Source organism: Paramormyrops kingsleyae, chromosome 4 (genome assembly GCF_048594095.1).
Source record: "Paramormyrops kingsleyae isolate MSU_618 chromosome 4, PKINGS_0.4, whole genome shotgun sequence".
NCBI lineage: Eukaryota > Metazoa > Chordata > Actinopteri > Osteoglossiformes > Mormyridae > Paramormyrops > Paramormyrops kingsleyae.
In genome coordinates, this window is record NC_132800.1 from 42,511,074 (window position 1) to 42,530,290 (window position 19,217).

The 19,217-nt window shown below is 49.4% G+C and overlaps 2 protein-coding genes across 2 annotated transcripts; both read right to left on the reverse strand.

Annotated features, from left to right (window-relative positions):
- Positions 1 to 2,075: 2,075 nt before the first annotated feature.
- Positions 2,076 to 10,108, reverse strand: sms (spermine synthase). The gene is made up of 11 exons (XM_072711405.1): positions 9,951 to 10,108; positions 6,861 to 6,981; positions 6,389 to 6,476; positions 6,060 to 6,124; positions 5,637 to 5,812; positions 5,188 to 5,336; positions 5,019 to 5,114; positions 4,831 to 4,945; positions 4,580 to 4,659; positions 4,391 to 4,506; positions 2,076 to 3,938 (listed from the first exon to the last, which is right to left on the reverse strand). The coding sequence occupies exons 1-11, from the start codon at positions 9,994 to 9,996 to the stop codon at positions 3,908 to 3,910; spliced, it is 1,083 nt and encodes a 360-aa protein (XP_072567506.1). The 5' UTR covers positions 9,997 to 10,108; the 3' UTR covers positions 2,076 to 3,907.
- Positions 10,109 to 10,232: 124 nt separating this feature from the next.
- Positions 10,233 to 18,653, reverse strand: mbtps2 (membrane-bound transcription factor peptidase, site 2). Its single transcript, XM_023845176.2, has 11 exons — positions 18,411 to 18,653; positions 18,039 to 18,187; positions 17,778 to 17,916; positions 17,218 to 17,321; positions 16,797 to 16,924; positions 14,603 to 14,721; positions 14,347 to 14,527; positions 14,013 to 14,107; positions 13,068 to 13,263; positions 12,918 to 12,993; positions 10,233 to 11,312 (listed from the first exon to the last, which is right to left on the reverse strand). Exons 1-11 carry the CDS (start codon positions 18,483 to 18,485, stop codon positions 11,090 to 11,092), a joined length of 1,485 nt encoding a protein of 494 aa, XP_023700944.1. The 5' UTR covers positions 18,486 to 18,653; the 3' UTR covers positions 10,233 to 11,089.
- Between the last annotated feature and the right edge of the window lie 564 nt (positions 18,654 to 19,217).

A 19,217-nucleotide genomic window follows, 5' to 3' on the forward strand; every position in this document is an offset into this window, starting at 1 on the left:
TATTGACTGGAAATAACCGAAGAAGCCAGTCTGTAAACATCCCCGGCACTAAATCAAACATCCCCCCCCCATGATGCTGCTGTACATGAAGGATTCTGACAGTCCCAGTTCATTCTCCACACCGGTTCATCGGGTGTAGCAGCCCTTCTGAGCGGCCCTCTCCACCCCTCCCCCTCCCCCACCCACACCCACACAGCTCTACCCTTCTCTCTCAGGCAACACCCTCAGGCTGCTGTAGGCTGTGCCAGCTGGCCGGTGACCACAGCACCACACACACTGGGTGACAGTGTGACAGAGCTCAGGCTACTGCCTGGAACCGAAAGCCCCCACCTGCATTCCCTCCACTTATGTCTGCGCCACCAGGCATGGGCACGGGCACCAATCTCCGCAGGGCACCAATCTCAGCGTGCCTCTGTTTTGGGATCTGCAGATGACTGAAAGCCATACCAGCCAATCAGAGAGGAACGCGGGAAGAGGAAAGCAGGCGTGGGCAGTACCCCCAGAGGGGAGGCCCTGCGACTCTATTCCTGGAGCCCAGTCTGGGTGGACTAGGCAGACGCTTCCTGACACTCCCAGAGAGGGAGGTGAGCGCACTGTCATTATAGCAGTGTGACGGGCAGCTATGGGGAACAAAGACGAGTGCAAAGAGCGCCTGTCAGCCAGCGGAAGAGCACGGCAAGAACATAGGGACACACAACAACATACACACACTGTATTCATATTTGGTACCCACAATGTACTATATATACTCACCTAAAGGATTATTAGGAACACCTGTTCAATTTCTCATTAATGCAATTATCTAATCAACCAATCACATGGCAGTTGCTTCAATGCATTTAGGGGTGTGGTCCTGGTCAAGACAATCTCCTGAACTCCAAACTGAATGTCAGAATGGGAAAGAAAGGTGATTTAAGCAATTTTGAGCGTGGCATGGTTGTTGGTGCCAGACGGGCCGGTCTGAGTATTTCACAATCTGCTCAGTTACTGGGATTTTCACGCACAATCATTTCTAGGGTTTACAAAGAATGGTGTGCAAAGGGAAAAACATCCAGTATGCGGCAGTCCTGTGGGCAAAAATGCCTTGTTGATGCTAGAGGTCAGAGGAGAATGGGTTGACTGATTCAAGCTGATAGAAGAGCAACTTTGACTGAAATAACCACTCGTTACAACCGAGGTATGCAGCAAAGCATTTGTGAAGCCACAACACGCACAACCTTGAGGCGGATGGGCTACAACAGCAGAAGACCCCACTGGGTACCACTCATCTCCACTACAAATAGGAAAAAGAGGCTACAATTTGCACAAGCTCACCAAAATTGGACAGTTGAAGACTGGAAAAATGTTGCCTGGTCTAATGAGTCTCGATTTCTGTTGAGACATTCAAATGGTAGAGTCAGAATTTGGCATAAACAGAATGAGAACATGGATCCATCATGCCTTGTTATCAGTGTGCAGGCTGGTGGTGGTGGTGTAATGGTGTGGGGGATGTTTTCTTGGCACACTTTAGGCCCCTTAGTGCCAATTGGGCATCGTTTAAATGCCACAGCCTACCTGAGCATTGTTTCTGACCATGTCCATCCCTTTATGACCACCATGTACCCATCCTCTGATGGCTACTTCCAGCAGGATAATGCACCATGTCACAAAGCTCGAATCATTTCAAATTGGTTTCTTGAACATGAAAATGAATTCACTGTACTACAATGGCCCCCACAGTCACCAGATCTCAACCCAATAGAGCATCTTTGGGATGTGGTGGAACGGGAACTTCGTGCCCTGGATGTGCATCCCACAAATCTCCATCAACTGCAAGATGCTATCCTATCAATATGGGCCAACATTTCTAAAGAATGCTTTCAGCACCTTGTTGAATCAATGCCACGTAGAATTAAGGCAATTCTGAAGGCGAAAGGGGGTCAAACACCGTATTAGTATGGTGTTCCTAATAATCCTTTAGGTGAGTGTACATGACCACACACACACACACACAGCTGGAAAAAAACACTGTGCTGCAGGATAGACCCGTCCCCCCTTGCCGAAGTTCTTTCATGGACACTCGAAGACACCAGAAGTTTGTATCACACTCTCTTTATTGAACTATTTATTCACCCAGCAGTGCAGATCAGACCCAAGATGCCCACAGTCTCCCAGCATCCTTCACTTTGGTGGAAGCACAGCCTCAAAGACAAAACACAGTCATTTAACAACGGACAGACGGCCTTCCCTCCACACTGAGCGCACAGGCAATGATAGTGCAGCCACAGTCCGGGCAGACAGCGGCATTACACACTCGGCGTCTCAGGTGTTAACATGCCGGGCTCACGGGACTTGTTAAGGTGGGTGATGGGTGGTGCCACATGGGGGGCAGTGCAAATAAAGACAGGATCCATGGCCTCAAACACACACATCCACTTAAAACGATAGGGACGTGACACTGGTGGGAGCAGGCGGCAGAGAAAAGCAGGCTGACATAGAACAGGCCAGGAGGTGGCGCCGGTGAGCAGAGCCAGCAAACGAGCCCTCAGGTGGTTTTCCAGGGCTGCTAGGAGATTCACGTTATCTAAAGTGCCATTCATTCTCTGCGTAATGTGATTGAGAGCTCCTGGGAGAGCTGCTCCTGCAGCCCAAGGGGCTCCGTGTCTCTGGTTTTCATCACACCGCCAGGGGTCCCAGCAGCTGGTGGCAGGACGTGCCCCCCCACTACCATCTGCCCACCCCCACCCCGTGATACAGGTCTAAATGTCACATGTGTGAAGAGGTGCAGCCCTACTGACACGGTCACTGCAGCACATGTGTTCACGTACACAGCTACCATTCTGTGCAGATACTGCCAGGGCCTTCTGCATTGGGGGAGGGGGGGGGGGTCATGGATGGAGGAGCAGGTGGGTGCTGAGCAGCTGGGGTCTGACAGAAGGTCTGTCGGTGCTGTAGGATGTGGCAGGCTTGGGAGACATACTGACCTCTCAAATACCCGTCCAAGGACATAAACCCTACTCAGCTCAGGCCATCCAGCTGTGGGGCCTCCCCACCCCTGAGCACGGCCACAGCAGAAAACACAAGAAGCAGAGGAGATGCGCCCATTTGGGGGTCAGAGCGTGAAGGGAAGAGGAGGAGAGGAGACAGACAAACAGCAAGGCTCAGCTTGGGGTGGAAGGACTCTGTGTACTTCTGTGCAGCATCACAAACAGCCTCTCAACAGGAAGGCAAGGCCGCCATTTTCCCTTTGAAACATGCTTACAACACGCCTACGGCAAGGGATCAGTGCAGTCCGTTTACAGATCAAACCTAAATCAGAGTCGCCGTCTTGCCGGGACAACAGAAGCAAAAAACAACACTAAAAAAATAACCCACTACACCCGCTCAGATGATTAAAAAGAGAAAAAAAAAAGAAAATTAAATATAGGGAGGGGGCGTCAGGTGTCTGCGGCCTGCTCTGCCTCGCGGGGCGGAGTGGTGGCTGAGAGGATGGCCTCAAAGCCAGCTGCTTGACCCCGAGACAGACGGACAGGCAGAGACAGACAGATGCGCCCCCATCCAGCAAAACCACGCACCAGAAACAAAAGAGGCCTTGTGCTCCATGCAGTGGGCGGAGACACCTGATTTCAGCCAATCAGAGTGTGAAAACAGGCACCCGCAGAGCAGCCCAGCCCAGCTGGAACACAAGGTACATTCTGCAGTACCGCAACAGTAAAAACCTCTTAAAAACCCAAACCGCCCTCTCGTTCACTCACACACACACACACATACATACACACATACATACACACACACACACAAACACACATACAAAGGAAGAAAAACAGCACGAGTGGCCAGAGTGCAACCAGGCAGAAGAAGCAGGCACAGCCCCTAAACCACACCTCCACCACGCCCCGGCCACACCAATAGGGTGGGTGGATGGGGTCTACTTCTTCCACACAGTGTAGAACACCCATCTGAAGGGTTAGGGTTAAGAAAAGCCAGGGCTTGTACATGGGCACAGTTATGGTACAGTTACGGGTACGGTTACAGGTATTGGTACAGTTACAGGTACCAGTATATTTATAAGCAGCGGTAAAGGTTTGGGTTATGCATATGAGTGGGGTAGTTACAGGTAGGCAGTGGTACGAGTATGGATTTGGGTAAGAATAGGAGTACGAGTACAGTTACTGCTATGGGTAGTTATGGGTGCAGTTGAAGGTATTGCACAGAGCTCTGTTTTTGTCTGTTTCTCGGACGTCATCCAGGGTAAAGTGGATATTCGGAGTTTCTGAGACAGCTCTGAACCCGCCCCAACAGAGCCAGATGCAGGCTGTCATTACTCACACACCCCCACCCCCACCCCCCAGAATGGCCTGTTCAGGGGGGTAATTACAAGTAATTACAGTGACGTGTCTGCGAAGGATACAGCTCCATGTAGGAGGGGACGCACACCACCTCTTTGGAGAAGCTCACAGGGCAGGACAGCCGTCCCAGCAGCCCCTCGTACTCCTGCAGGGAGTCTGTCAGGTTTGCGCAGTTCCCCTGCAAGGGCAATACTCCGGGTCAGAACCACACACTCGGGGGTCAAGATCGCATACTAAGGGGTCTCTCTCACCTGTGTGAAGTATTTCCCATCAGGCCGCAGCACTTTGATTGACAGGTCGAGGATCAGACGCAGGAACTCCCACGTTGAATCTGTCACACAGAAGAGACGCTCGAGGAAAGACCATGAAGAGAACAAAAAACAACAGACAGCACAGAGTAGTAAAGCAATTCATGCATATATACTGTATGTCAGTATACAGGAAGGTTGCAGTGTGAATAAGTGAGGAAACACTGCCCCCTAGTGGCTAGCCCTGGCTTTACCTTCCTCCGGCGCTGTGGAAATGGGCACCGCTGTCAGGTCGTTAATTACGTAATCAAACATCTTTCCTTCTTCTGCGAATTTCTTCAGGACAGGAACACAGTCCTCCACCAGCACCTGGAGAGGGAAGCGGTCAGACAGCAGGTCCCTCCACCACTGCCTAACTGTAAGCATGACCATACACCAGTACCTGGTAAAAGTCTCCCTGGAGGCTGTCCAGCACATCTCCGCACGTTTTCCTCATGTGTTTCCGGCAGCCATCGATCACCAGCTGGTCGATGTGAAACTCAGTCAAGGAAAACAGCCCTGGGGGTGGTGACATGGGGAAGGAGAGCTGCGCGACCAAAGGATATCTCCACCATGGTGACCATCTTGGGCTTGAGCTTGACAGCCTCATGCAGGATCCCTCCATCGCCTCCTCCGAGCACCAACACCTCCTTCCCAGCATACTGCTCTCGGCCCCCACCCATGATGGCCTGCGTGTATGCCAAGTCACTGTCGGCCATGTCTGTGGGGGTCACCAGAGAGCACTCTGTGAAAATGTGTGGTGTAGTACCACTAACTGACCACAGAGGGCACTGCAGCAAAGACTCCCACTCAAGCTGTCGGTGGCCATGATCACCCCACCCTACATGCTACCTGACCTCGGGCACACCAGCAAATGTGTAAGTATAGGTGTGACGCTGGCATGTGCCCAACCCCGAGCTCCCACTGGTGGGTTTTGTGCTATGCTCAGAGAAATGCTTTTACTGTCACATTGATTTGTTTGCACACGTTTGTGCACATTCCGTGGAAAGAAGTAACTCACTGACGTCGCCGTTGAGGATGAGGATGTTCCCAAACTGGCTTGAATGCAGGATCTTGATGTTCTGGTAGTCGGAATCCTGTTCATAGACGACCTCGTCAATGTCGTACTCCACGAGGCGCCCGTCTGCTGTGGGCCAGTAGCGGTCCACGTCTGCGCCTCGCCGTAGCGCCGGCAGTCTGGGGTCATGGTGGGGAGACCAAGCACGTCAGTATGGATACAGTGCTACAGCCGCACAGAGCAGATGCTACAGCCTAAGCACACCAACAGCAGCTACAGACACACAGGTTTTTAACCAGAAACCTATACATCGCATGGCATGAAACACAACCCTAATTGGTCTGAATGGAATGCTCTGTGAAGTATGCCTCATGCTGATTGGTGGAGCTTTGAGCGCATGGATGCTCTTCGTACCCCCCCCCTTACCTCTTCATCCTACTGATGGTGCCATGCAGAAGGGTCTTCAGCTTAGCCTCCAGCGAGTCAAGCAGCTGAGACGGGAGATGGGGGAACATGTGAGATTGGAGAGAAAAGCAGGGGGAACAGTCCACCTCCTCCCTTCTTGCCGCTCCTTCTGAACACGTGAGATCGGAGAGGAGAGGGAGACAGCTCGCCTCTTCTTCAATGACCCAAAATTTCCCAACACACCGTAACCAAATCCCTCACATCCTAACCGTAGCACCATGTCTTGTCTCCCTTCCGGCACATTCCTCCCACGCCTCCCTCACAGACAACCCCCTGAAAGCCACACCTACATGATCCACGTGTGCAAGATCGTCTCCTTCACTGCATTGCAGGTCAATGGTCACCAGCCCTTGGGAAAGGACGCGGAGGATGAGGAATCTGAGGGCACAGAGGAAAGCAGCATCAGCCTACCAGTGTACCGTGTGGTCGCCTGATCCCGTCGCTCACCCTCCCCTGGCTCCTCCCCCATCCCAGATGTCACATGATACTGTGGAAGTGAACCTGACTCGTACAGACACAGCCGGCCTGGCTACCTGCCAGTCTCAGCCGGAACAGCCACAGACAGCCAATAAAATTACAAGGAATGTGGAAGCATCCACATGACTCAAGGCAAACAGTGGCAATCTGGATGTGTCGTGTTTGTGTAGCTGTGGCAACAAATGCTGAGGTGCCCTGAGTCCAGGCATGGCGAGTATGATGAAAGGGACGAGGGTGAGGATGAAAGGGACGAGGGTGAGGATGATGGGGAAGAGGGTCGCTTACCTGCCATTCTTTCCGATGAAGGTCGCCAGGTATCCATGGCCTTCTGTGTTATGAACTGTCTCTGTCATCTCCTGCTCTTGGAAAATGGTCTGAAGTCCACGCACAATGGAGGGAGAGTCGGCTGAAGGGGGGGTGGGGGGGGGGTTCACAGGAGATCATCAGAATGCACCTGTGACAGCAAGGTAGCTCAAACACATATGGGAAGGTCAAATCATTGACGTGGGCCAGGATATGAGCTGCCATCTGACACCATTTCACACACAGGAGGAGCAGCCAAGGAAAATCAGCCAGGAGTATACCCACCACATCCCCCATCGCTTTCCCACCACACCCCCATTGCACTTCCATCCCTTTTAAATCTGCTTTACTTCCCCCAGGATTTAAACCTCATCCTATCACCTGACGGTCACACTGCGGCTTCAAAAATCAAACACCAGCAAGAGTGAAGCACAAGACCGTGAATAAACTTAATAACATGAAGGCTACGTATGCCAAAACACCACTCCATCACAGCTTAAAAGATTTGCTTAATTGTGTCACTTAATAGCTGGAAGGTCATTTAACACAAAACATCAGTTAATAAATTCAGTTAATAAAATTACTTAATAATGTTGATTAATAACGGGAAGGTCATTTAACCCGAAACTTTACTTCATCACATAGCTTAATATATTTGCTTAATAACATCACTTATTAACGGGAAGGTAATTTAACCTGAAACTTCACTTCATCACATAGCTTAATATATTTTCTTAATAACATGACTTAATAACGGAAAGGTCATTTAACGTGAAACTTGTCTTCGGTTAATAAAGTCAATTAATACTGTCACTTCATAGCAGAAAGGTCAATTAACCCTCATAACGTAACTCCTGCTCACCCGAAGGTGTATGACAGAGCTACACTAAGACGCACAGACACACGCAGCAGTGTGTCCACCTTGTCAGTGACACACACACTCACAGGAGGTTTATTTTCCCCCACGTTGCTGAGATAGAAATGTTCACATTCTGGCTGTCAGCAAACCACAAAACATCATGTTTTATTCTTTCAGATAAGCTGTAGCCCCACAATGAGCTTCACTTTGGCACCTTGATGGTGGTGAGCCCAGAGGAGTAGCTCTGAAGGGCGCCATGGCCACAGCCGAGATCCGCATCTTTACGCGTAACACAACATCATTCAGAAATGGTTTGGTTCCCGATTACAGGGTGTCGATTGGTCAAGATCACCAAAACGATAAGTACGGAAGTTTACGGCATCAAACGGCGGTGGAAAATTCCAGAAACGGTCTACAGAGGCCACGGGATTTTTATGCATTTCATTCACCAGTGAGATAAATAATGAAATGTATCATTTGATATCATGTAAATTAATTGATTCAAAAACTTTAAATGACTACGACAATATACAATTATGATTAAGTTCGTTTTCATTGCTGGAGTCATAAAATAAAACCACCCATAGCGATAATGCACTATCCACACGAACAGGAGTTTAGTAATTATTCATCACCATGAGATACGGGCGTAGGGTTAGGGACTTATGTCATGCGTCTTTTGAATAGGCGTCTTTGTGGACGAAGACCAATTCACTTTTCAACGTGTGCTTTCCCGGACAGTGAGCGTGTAGCTCAGATTTATGTCTGGCGAAAAGCTGGCGTATCCATGCGCATCCGACCGCGCATGTGCAAGATAATCGATTAGTAAGTGGCAATAGTTGTTTCTTTCAAAGATCAGCCGTCAATGACGAAAGAGTAGGGGAAGAATGATTGTTGTTGTAGTTGTGGTGTGCAGCTGTATGGGGAGGGTCGGAGGTAACTTCACATCTGATTTCTCATACAGTCATGACATTATAGGCTATCGAGGTTTTCGGTATTTTAAAAAGCAGCACTGATCCGACATTTCGAAATCTTGGCAATAAAATTCGCCGATTGAGGGGAGGGGGGGCCCGGCTGATTTTGTCGTCAAAATTTCAGAATACCGAGGTATGCCTTAGCCTTCAGTAATAACTTAAAAACTGTTCACATAAATTTGCCAGTTTCACTACACTGGTTGTTTTCGTGTGTGTTGCAATACATCTGCCCTCTGCGGGTCTGGTGGAATATCACTGCTCTATGCATGCACCGACCATCCAGATTTGCAGCCAAATGTAGTATGAAAACAAAACTATCGTGCCGACGACTGTTGCGGTAATAGAAGTAGCGGAAAAGTGAAGGATGAACTAGGCTTAAGGAAATGCAAGCCCCAAGTCATGTTTACAAGCACGCGAAACACACAGCATACGCGAATGGACACAGTTTTGAAATTAAATCAGGTGCGTTGCTGTCCCTGACAGACAGCAAGCTCCCTCAGTGACACACACAGCGATTAATGATCCCTGCGGACCAGCTATACATCACTCGGCACAAACAGCCGCAGGTCCCAGCGGTGCGAGCCCGGTGGCTGCCGGGAAGGAGATCAGATCAGCTCCCACCCCCCAGCCACTGCGGCATTGCTTTCATATGAGGTTTACACACGGCTGCAGAGATGGGGCAACACTGCGGTCGCTGCAATCGGACGAACGTTAAACAGGCACTTGGGCAGCGGAAGGGGGGTGCGTCAGTCCGCTTCCCCCGCGAGGCTGCAGTGGCACAAAGTGAAAGCGACCCCGCACTGCAGACGCTTTAGACATGCTTTATGTGCGACACACACCCGCACGCAGACGAGGACCGGGGATTAGAGCACGCCACTCCGCGGGGAAAGGCCGTCTGCGCACCCCGAGTGACCCATCCGGGGAGGAAGGGACCCGGTACTGTAGTAGCTCGCTGTCCCTTTACTTTTGCCCGGCGCGGTGAGGTGCCCAGTTACACCGGTTAATGGAGCCCCGGCGTGGGCATGATACAGCAGCCCGGCTGCCTGTAGCCAACGCAATGTTTCCCGGCTGGACAGAGATACAGGAAGGTCACGACGGAAAGAGACAGCAGAATCGCGGCTACCTATCGAGGCGAGACGGCCGGTGGTCAGACAGGCCTGCCACCACTCCGGACGCCGGCCGTGCGCAAAGACACAAAGGATCCGCCGCCGTGGAGATTTGGGGAGGCGAGCCGCTTACCTGGCGCAGAGAGACGCACGTCCAGGGTGTAGTGTCGCAGGGCCATGATGAGCGCAACCTTTCGCCATGCCTGGCGCGAACCACCGTCTGAAACTGCGAGCCTGCGGGTGACACTGCAGCGACACCGGAGGTGCGATCGCGGATTCAGGGCGGGCGGGGCCAGGGGCGGGGCCAGCACGGCGCGCCCCCGCGGCAATGGGCTCTGCGGCGCGCAGGCCGCTGCTGAACCTATTTCAAGTTTCTGTTATTCCCTCTTTTGTATGAAATGTACACGCCGACAGACATGTTTCGACGCGTTTTTATTTAACAGATTACACAAATTGCTGGTAAACAAACTGACAGGGAAGGGCAATGAAAGCTGCCTTTGTGAAAGCTTCCTGTTTTTGCCTAAACCGAACTGAAAGACCGCTCCAGGTCTCACAAACACTGACACGCACAATGACAGCCTGTAGCCCCCCAGTTCAGGCATCTCTGTCTGATGATGATGGCTTTCCTCTTCCTTTCCGCAGTAAGAAAAGGGAACTTGTGCTATTACCACATTACGAAACGTTTAACCATTTAAACCAACAGGTATCAATAACATACAAAAATTTCAGTAAAAAAAGGGACATTTATAAAGACAGTAACTTTGTGGGATGCTCCAGGAGGGTACAGCCCATCCTGGTGGCCCCCAGCTGTGGCTTAGTCCAGGTTAGGACCCCGTTTGTCTGCAGTGCCTGATGCAGCCCCAGAGAAGGCTGTAGGACACGGAGGCCCACTAGAGGGCCATCTGAGGCAGGAAGGAAGAGTCTGAGCAGTTCAGTTAATGTAATGCAAAGTAAAGTGATGAGGGAAATGGATGGAAACAGGTGAAATTCCAGAAAGCAGACAGAAGAGTCCACTTTCCGGTCCCTGCTAGTGGGGGGAGGAGGCTGTGAGCAGCTGTGTACGTCTGTAAAATGGCCTCACTCAAGGGCCACATGTCAGACCCCATAAAAACACTGTACAGCCAGTCACCATTAAACAGCCCGAACCACAGGTGGGTCTGATCCAGGAGATCCAGTATGAGCCACAACAGGGGGGCATGTCAGGAGTGGGCAGCCCCCACAAAAGCCGGGCATTGTGGGAAATGCCATCCCCCTCTGGCAGCGAGGTGAGGCCTAGCGCGCCGTCACCATCCACAGGCCCAGGGCGACGTTGGCGGCCAGCAGGGCACTGCCCCCCAGCAGGATGCAGAAGGCCAGCAGTTCACGGCTGCTTCTCTCCACCAGCACGGAGCTCAGTGCTGCCTCCAGGAATGCTGTCAGCATCCACTGGCCATCCAGTGCGAAGCATGGCACCGCATTCACCACGGCCAGCGCCCCCGACAAGGACACCACGTATCTGCAGGTGCGGTGTGTCAAGGTTCTGTGGGTCGGGTTTGAGGAGACCCAGAGGAAGCTACCCCCCCACATACACATGCATGCATATATACAGAGAAACACACACACAGCTCATCGCCCACATGCACAGAGTGCATATACAGAGTGCCCCACCACCCCAAACACACCAAAGCTGTGCACCATCCAGAAGTGATTTGAGAATGGCCCTGAAACTGCAGATCCAATTTGTGAATTTGAACTGGGATTGAAACAATTACAATTCATATTTGAATTTAAGTAGAATTAATATGGATTACACATAAACGTCAGCATACACAGCATTCATTGCTATAAAAATGTCATGTTATTCAAATGAAAGAATGCAACATTTATTATTCAATACAATAAATAATTTAACTGCCACGGTGGATCTTCTCATAGTGAAAGTTTAGCGTCCAACTAAAGAAATGCCACAAACACTTTTTTTAGATTGAAAGTCAAACTATTCCTTCACCTGACACCAAAGCTTCACGTGATGTCACTCCACACCCAAGTTAACCATGCCTAACAGAGGGTGTCAGCCCTTTGGCCTACTGGAAAGGAAACCAAAGTAGCATTCCTGAGGTAGCACAACCTGCCTGCCAATATCTTGCAATACCAGCTTTCTTTGTATCCACTGAGAGAATCTTCTGTGAAGCAGTAAAAAAAATTCAGGCAAGAATGCTGCAATCTAAATCACAAGGCCTTTGATGGTCTTTTGCTGACTGAATGTAACAATACTGAACAATGAGTTGTGTATTGGAATAAAACACAACTGAATTTGCCATGATGTTTTGCTTTGTGCTACAGCAATACAGTTGGACTGGAAGACAAAACGTATTGTTTTACAATTGAAGGGAGTAACAAGTTGATTTTTTTCTAATAATGAAATAAATATGTATGTGTGCTACTCCTATGTAAAACACTGACCTGTTACTTGGTGCCTCCATGAGACAAGGACCTAAACAGTGTAAAAAAAAAAAAAGTGTTCTCTAAGCCTCGAAAAAGGCAAATAGGGGGAGGGGTAGTGTTTTTACTTTATTGGCACCATCTGCCTTCAAAAAAAAAAAACTACACTACTCTCACTATTTTAATTCAGTAATTTCATAAAGTGCTTTTCTGAGCTTTCAAATGTGTTATAGTCAAGAAGCTGTAATAGTATAAAAGAAAGCATCATTTTTTTGGCTACTTGCATGTTGAAAAGGTGCTATATTTCAAAGGGAATTAAAAAAATAAAGTACATTTATGATCTCTGGAAAGTATGTGTAATTCACGTGCCAAGTTTAATCAAAATCGAAAATGGTGATGCAAAAACTTTTTTGTAAATTCATTGAATTAAAATAGAATGACCCAACCAATACACAAAAAGCTCAATATGCAAAAACACTTAACCTGCAGGTGGAAAGACTGAGAGGGCCAACATAAACCAGATGTAAATTATAATTATAAGGTAATACATTTTTTTCTCTTATAGTTACACAAATAAAAACTTCACTTACTCATACCATACATATGCAAGCTACTATGTAGAAAGTTTGCTCAGCGATTCCTGAGCCCCCCCCCCCCCCCCAGCATGTAGAAAGGATACTTGCAAAACATCTCGATGACACTAGGCAGGTCCAGGTGGAGGAATCCAAACCGGGGGGCAAAATTGGACAGACTGACTGGGTGGGGGGACAAAGAATGGAGGGTGAGAAATGCCCATGTAAAGGGGTGGAGGCGTCCGACGAGAGCCTACCTGCATACTGCAGGTGTGGTGTGTAGCCCACGAACAGCATGTCTGACTGAGGTGGGTGCCGGACCCGCACCAGCCGAGTCTGGTTCTCCAGGGACGGCACAACACAGAGACTTGGCCCCAAGTCTGCCTGGCAATCGACATCACTCTGGCAGGTGCGGGACACCGCAACAGTCTTACGGGCCGGCAGGCAGGCGTACTGCAACGGAGCAGGGAGAGCCGTCAGTGCATGGGCATCTGCACCCCGAGTGGACAGGAAGGGCCATGAGTGCATGGGCGTCTGCACCCCGAGTGGACAGGGAGGGCCATGAGTGCATGGGCGTCTGCACCCCGAGTGCGCAGGGAGAGCCATGAGTGCATGGGTCGTCTGCACCCCGAGTGCGCAGGGAGAGCCATGAGTGCATGGGTCGTCTGCACCCCGAGTGCGCAGGGAGAGCCATGAGTGCATGGGCGTCTGCACCCCGAGTGCGCAGGGAGAGCCATGAGTGTGTCTTTGCCCCAAGTGTGCGGGGAGACCCATAAGAATGACGTCAGCTGCAAGCGGGAGCTGGCATGGCCTGTGCAAGCATCGTCAGGGAAGCTGTGCTTAATCAGGCTGTATCTGTGACCTTTACTCAACAAACATGCTCAAGTTAACTGATCAAAAGTCTGATGGGAATCTGTGACATTTTCCATGACATCACCTTTTGTTTACTAAACAATAAAACCTCTCCAACCTCGCAGAGCTGTGCGACTGAGCAGCTAACACTGCAAGGCGGTAAAACATTGTATTGGTCACACAGTGCTCCCCAGGCTGATCACACCCATGCCTGTAGGGAGAGCTGCCCAGCGCCACCATGCACCACCCTGCAGCCCTGTACTGACAGGGCTGACTATGAGACAGGAAGAGGGGACAGAAAGTGGCAGGAGGCGGACCAGCAGCACGGCTGGGACTGTCACTGCACCCACCATTTTGCTCTGTAGGTGGCTGCTGTAGGAGAAGCAGAGGTCTGTGAGCGTGCTGTTACTGCAGCACTCCATGGTGCCATCCAAGCGGCGGTATGCTGGGGGGAGGGCACAGGGGAGAGAAAGGCAGTGAGAGCTCAGCTGTGTCTCGGCTTCTTACTAAATTAGGACCAAAATTTAATTACTTCTGGTTCCCACTTGCCCCCCAATTTCTCACCCTCCAAACCCCCCTTTACCCCAGTCCCCCCTCAATTTCTCCCCAACTCTGCTTCCCCCACAACCCCTTTTAGCCTGATGCTTCCTCCCATTCCCCCTGGCTTTGCTTCTGGACTGCTACCTCGGCCAGTGGCCCAGCTTGGGTGCAGACTCGCCATCTGGACGCAGTAGCCGGTTTGAGCCATGGCGGAGATGCGGTGGATACAGGAGTGCCAGTGCTCTACACTGGACACGGGACAGTCCTCCAGGTTGGTCACCAGGTCACCCACGAAGAGGCCTCGTGGGCCACTGGCTGGGGACCCCTAGGGGGCGAAGGTGTCACAAAAGGCTTCCAATATGCCCGTGTGTCGCTTACAAAGCTCTGCTCTGAGACTGACCTCCAGGACATCAGTGACTAGTGCCCCCGCCCCACTTGAATAGAAGGGGAACAGGAAGAGAGGCAGCAGCAGCAGGAAGCCCAGCGCCCCCACACACAGGATGAAGTTGTGCCACACGCCTGCAGGAGGGAGGTAACGCACAGCATGTCAACACAAACGCACAAGAACAGACCTTCTCAGATTCAGGGACAAAACCCGGGCTCTGTCATGTGACATGGGCATCATGCCATGCTGTAGAGCAGGGGTGGCCAATCTTATCCGCAAAGAGCCGCTGTGTATGCGGGTTTTCGCTGAAACTCCCTAATTAGATTACTAATTAGAGGACTGATTGGCTGAAGAGTCCTCACACCTGGGTTTGAACAGCTGACCTAAAGGTTATCCCAAAAACCTGCATACACACCGGCCCTTTCCGGATAAGATTGGCCACCCCTGCTCTAGAGGGTATGCACATACGTCACAGAGGGCGCAGGTCACTGCGCTCACACCCACTGAGTGGCAATAAGACTGAGAGGCAGCGTCAGCATTAAGCTTGAATGTTGACAAAACGCATCTAAAATAGGAAAGAACTGTTGTGCAACTAATTGATAAAATCAGTCTAACAAGAAATTGGGGCAACCTTTTTACAGACTGCCGAAAACTAAAGAAAAGAGAAAAATTAAGTTTTTGTCAGCATTCATTAAAAAACATTCATCATGATGAGCCTTGTGTTCCATAAACAAAGTGTGGGATGGTTAAATAGTGTTAGCTAGTCAATACAAATCCCGATTTCATTTTAAGGGGCTACGCCACAAAGCAGGATTAGACAGTTAGCCGGAAACTTTAAAAGTTTCTACAAAACAGGTTGTCAGAAAGCCCCACTGCATGGTCTACAGGGGCTGTGAGGGTCAAAACACAAAGACATTTCTGAAAACGCAATAGCAGATCAGAAAACACAACAACATCAACTAAAAGAGAAAAAAAGTACTATGGGTACTTATGGATAATCTCATAGCCTCCCCACTGATTGGACGCTGGGTATCTCTATTAGAAAAAGAACTGAAATTTTAATCTAATGGTAGTTAGGCACAGAAAAAATGAATGGTCAGTGCTGGGAAAAGTACAAAATTTTCACTTTGTACGGACCCAAATCCCACACAAAAGGTCGATCGATGGGCCAGATATATAAATAAATCATAAACATGTCGCAGGCTGGTACTCTTATGAGTGGTGAATGAGCCTGCAAAATCGCTACGGAAAATAAGTGCAACATCTTCTCCATTATTTCAGAAGTAACTCTAGTACTGCTTTGAATATTGATAAAATTGAAATAACTGCTGGAGTTCCAAAAGTGAAATGATGTGCAGAATGTGTTTATAACATTTAAAAAATGTGAAACAATATTCTACTCTGTAACTACAACAGGTTGATTGCAATAAATGTACAAAGGGAGACCCACCCCCGATCAGCAAAATCTACCGAGGAGGATCTCCCCCCTCCTGCTGGCAAAAAGGGGCTCGCGGGTCTCTGGCACTATTGTTTTGGGGGTCGTGGGCTGAAATGTTTGGGAACCCATGTGCGCCCCCAACCGATATATCATGCATCAGTACACATTGTTTGTTCCATCTTCATATAAACAATATGTATTGAAAAACAATAAGAAGAGGGATATTGCTCAGGTATTTGTATTTCATTACTTTACATTTCTGAGATGTTTTCTCGTTATTGTGGTGAAAAGCTATTCTAAACTTTTGCAGGGCCTGTGACAGGGTATTGCCTTTCAAATTATACATTAACGAATTTTGGCATATGCAAGCTAAAAAGTAATTCTACAATAGTAGAACATGGCGTTGTGTCTTCCCAAATATCGTCCTTTGTTGACCCTCAGGGCCACCGTAATGGTCTACTGGTCCTTTGGTAAGTTGTACCCTGTCAAGTTCAACTGCCTTTAATTTAAGCAGATAATCATTTATTTTGCAGTTTCAACAACTAAAAGTTGCCAAGTTGCTGCATGTTTTGCCATTTAATAAGTCTGAGGGGGCATGTTCCAGCAGGAAAGTGACGTCAATGCATACCCTCCATTTACACAGCTGGCTGTTCTGAACCTCTATTGTCACCTGGTGACAGTCACAAAAATTACACCTAAAAAAATCATAGAATGAAACGATGTAACCAGTTGTGCTGCAGACCTGGCGCCTCCCTCTGGTGGAAGACCCACCTGCACAGAATATTCGCAGCTGCTGGACGGGAGTGATGAGGTGCAGGTGTGTAGTGAAGAGGTCGACAAAGGCGCCAGGGTAAACCACGAACACAAACATGCCGAAGCCATTCAGGCGCACCTGCTCCCTGCGGACACATAGGGTTAGAACGGCCCTTTCCAGGAGGGAGAGTAATGCTACTCTAATCCTGTATTCAATGAGTGGCATTTACCTTTAACTGTCTCAGTGCTGCCACCTAGTGTGTGCCTGTTATGTGGATCAGGTTTTCAGCACTTGGGCAAGACCCTTAACCCCCAACCCAACCCTTTCCACTGACCTCCTCTATCTAGAGCAAGATGGGATAAGAAAATCTACCCAGTTATCCTATAGAGATGAATGAAGTGTCAATGTTCTATCTGTATTAAAACTATTGTGTCTCACCTCAATGCTGCCACCCCATGGCCAAACTCATGAATGACTCCGCTCACCAAGATGGCAACAAAGAAATAGGTCAGCTGACTGACAGGCAGATTCACGCCTGGCACCTGGTGATGTCACCATGGAAATGGAGAAAACCAGTCACTTGGCAGCAATCTCACATTCCTCTCCATCATTTATCTGCTTCATTTGTAGTGACCCCATACTCCTCAGCCAATCACAGGTGACCCTGCAGGCCAGCGATCTCTCCCGAATCAATCACACATTATCCGGGAGCACACCGGCCAATAACAGTACTGTATTACATTTTACGTCTATTATGCTCCTCTGAGTAGAGTGACAATGCTACCAAGATCAATTAGACAAATTAAGCAGGAACATTGCACTGAAAAATGACACAATACCACAAATGGAATAAAGCAGCGAGTGTATTTAGGATATAAGGCTTTTCTTTGGACTGTGGTGTCAGCTTGATGTTATATTCAGGCCAGAAGAAGATCAAACTTAGACTGACCAGCAGGTGTCACTCTCCCAGTGAGAAGCCAAGGCGGGTTGGACCTTACCACCACCTGCAGGGCCTGCTGCCCACCGCCCGCCGGACTGTCAGAAAGCATCTGGGCCAGAGTCTGCAGCAGCGTCCTGGTGAGCAGCACAACCGAGCCAAACATGGCGAGCACACCAAAGACCATGCCAGCGCTGAACCTGCAGTCAGGCATACAGGTGGAAAAAAGCTCATGCACGCTAAGTTAATATATTCCTATGTTTGTAGGGCTCTCCAATCATTTGACTACGATAACCCTAACCTTAACCATACTAAGGCATACCAGAGGTGCAGGAAGCGCGGGTTCAGGCGGGCACACTTAGCGAACAGGCGGTTGAAGAGCCCCGTCTGCCATCGGATGTGGAAAGGGGACAGGACCAGGCCGCTGGAGGATAGCCAAGCTTCATAGCGGTTCTTCACGGCGCTGGAGGACTGTGGAGTGGGAAGAGGTTCCCGTCACGAGCTAAAACTCACGCGGGGAGTTCTTCCAATCACGTCCTAAACCGCTTTGATACGCAGTGGTAAGATGGGATGATGTGATTCGTGACGCAGCAATGTGACAAATGGACTTGAACCCCCTGCAACTATCTCGGACATGAAAAGCGCGTTTAACATGTAAGCAGTAAGTGCAGGGACTCGCGGCGGACCGGCTCACCTTCAGCACCGTGTCCGCTAAGTACACGACGCACCAGCCGCCCACCACACACACCACAACAGGGATGGGGATCATGCCGGCGCTTTCCTCCGCTACTGAGAAAAAGAGACACTGTACATTCCCACTCCTCGGAGACCGCCAACCTCTGGTTCACAAGTCCGGGAGCAGCACAGACATACACCATACATCATCTCAGCGCGCAGACGTTTACATACGTCATATCGGCGCGCCGCATCGTCACGACTCAGACGCAGACTTTACGTATATTGTTTATTTTATTTGAACAACGATAAACACAACAAACAATATAAGCAAAAGTACATATTTTCTGTTAAGAAAGTAAATACGTTATAAGAAAAGATTAAATAGTTAAAAAAACATTTTTTACATTTCGTATTAACATGCTAGTAGGTCTTCACATGAATTTAAACCATTACTCCAAACCAGAGCATGTGAGCGGAGCGGAGCGGTGAGAATTTCCGCTCCTCGCTCACGAGGCTGTTGGCTCCGCCCGCTCCTCCGCTCCTCCGCTCCAATTCGCACTAAGCCGCTCCTCGCTCCACTAAAATGTCCTCCCGCTCCAGTCAAATCGCTCCACGCTCGCTCCAGTTTAAAAGAGGAACAAATGATCTGCATGCCTAACAAATGTCACCTTAAACCGAAGCCTTATGTCATAAAGAAATATGAGCAACGGCAACATTGCCAGTCAGAACAAAAAATATTTATTTTTAAGCAACCTATCGGCAACAACGGACAGGTTTGGAAATGGCATTCCACACAAAAATAGGCTTAAAAATAAAGGAATCA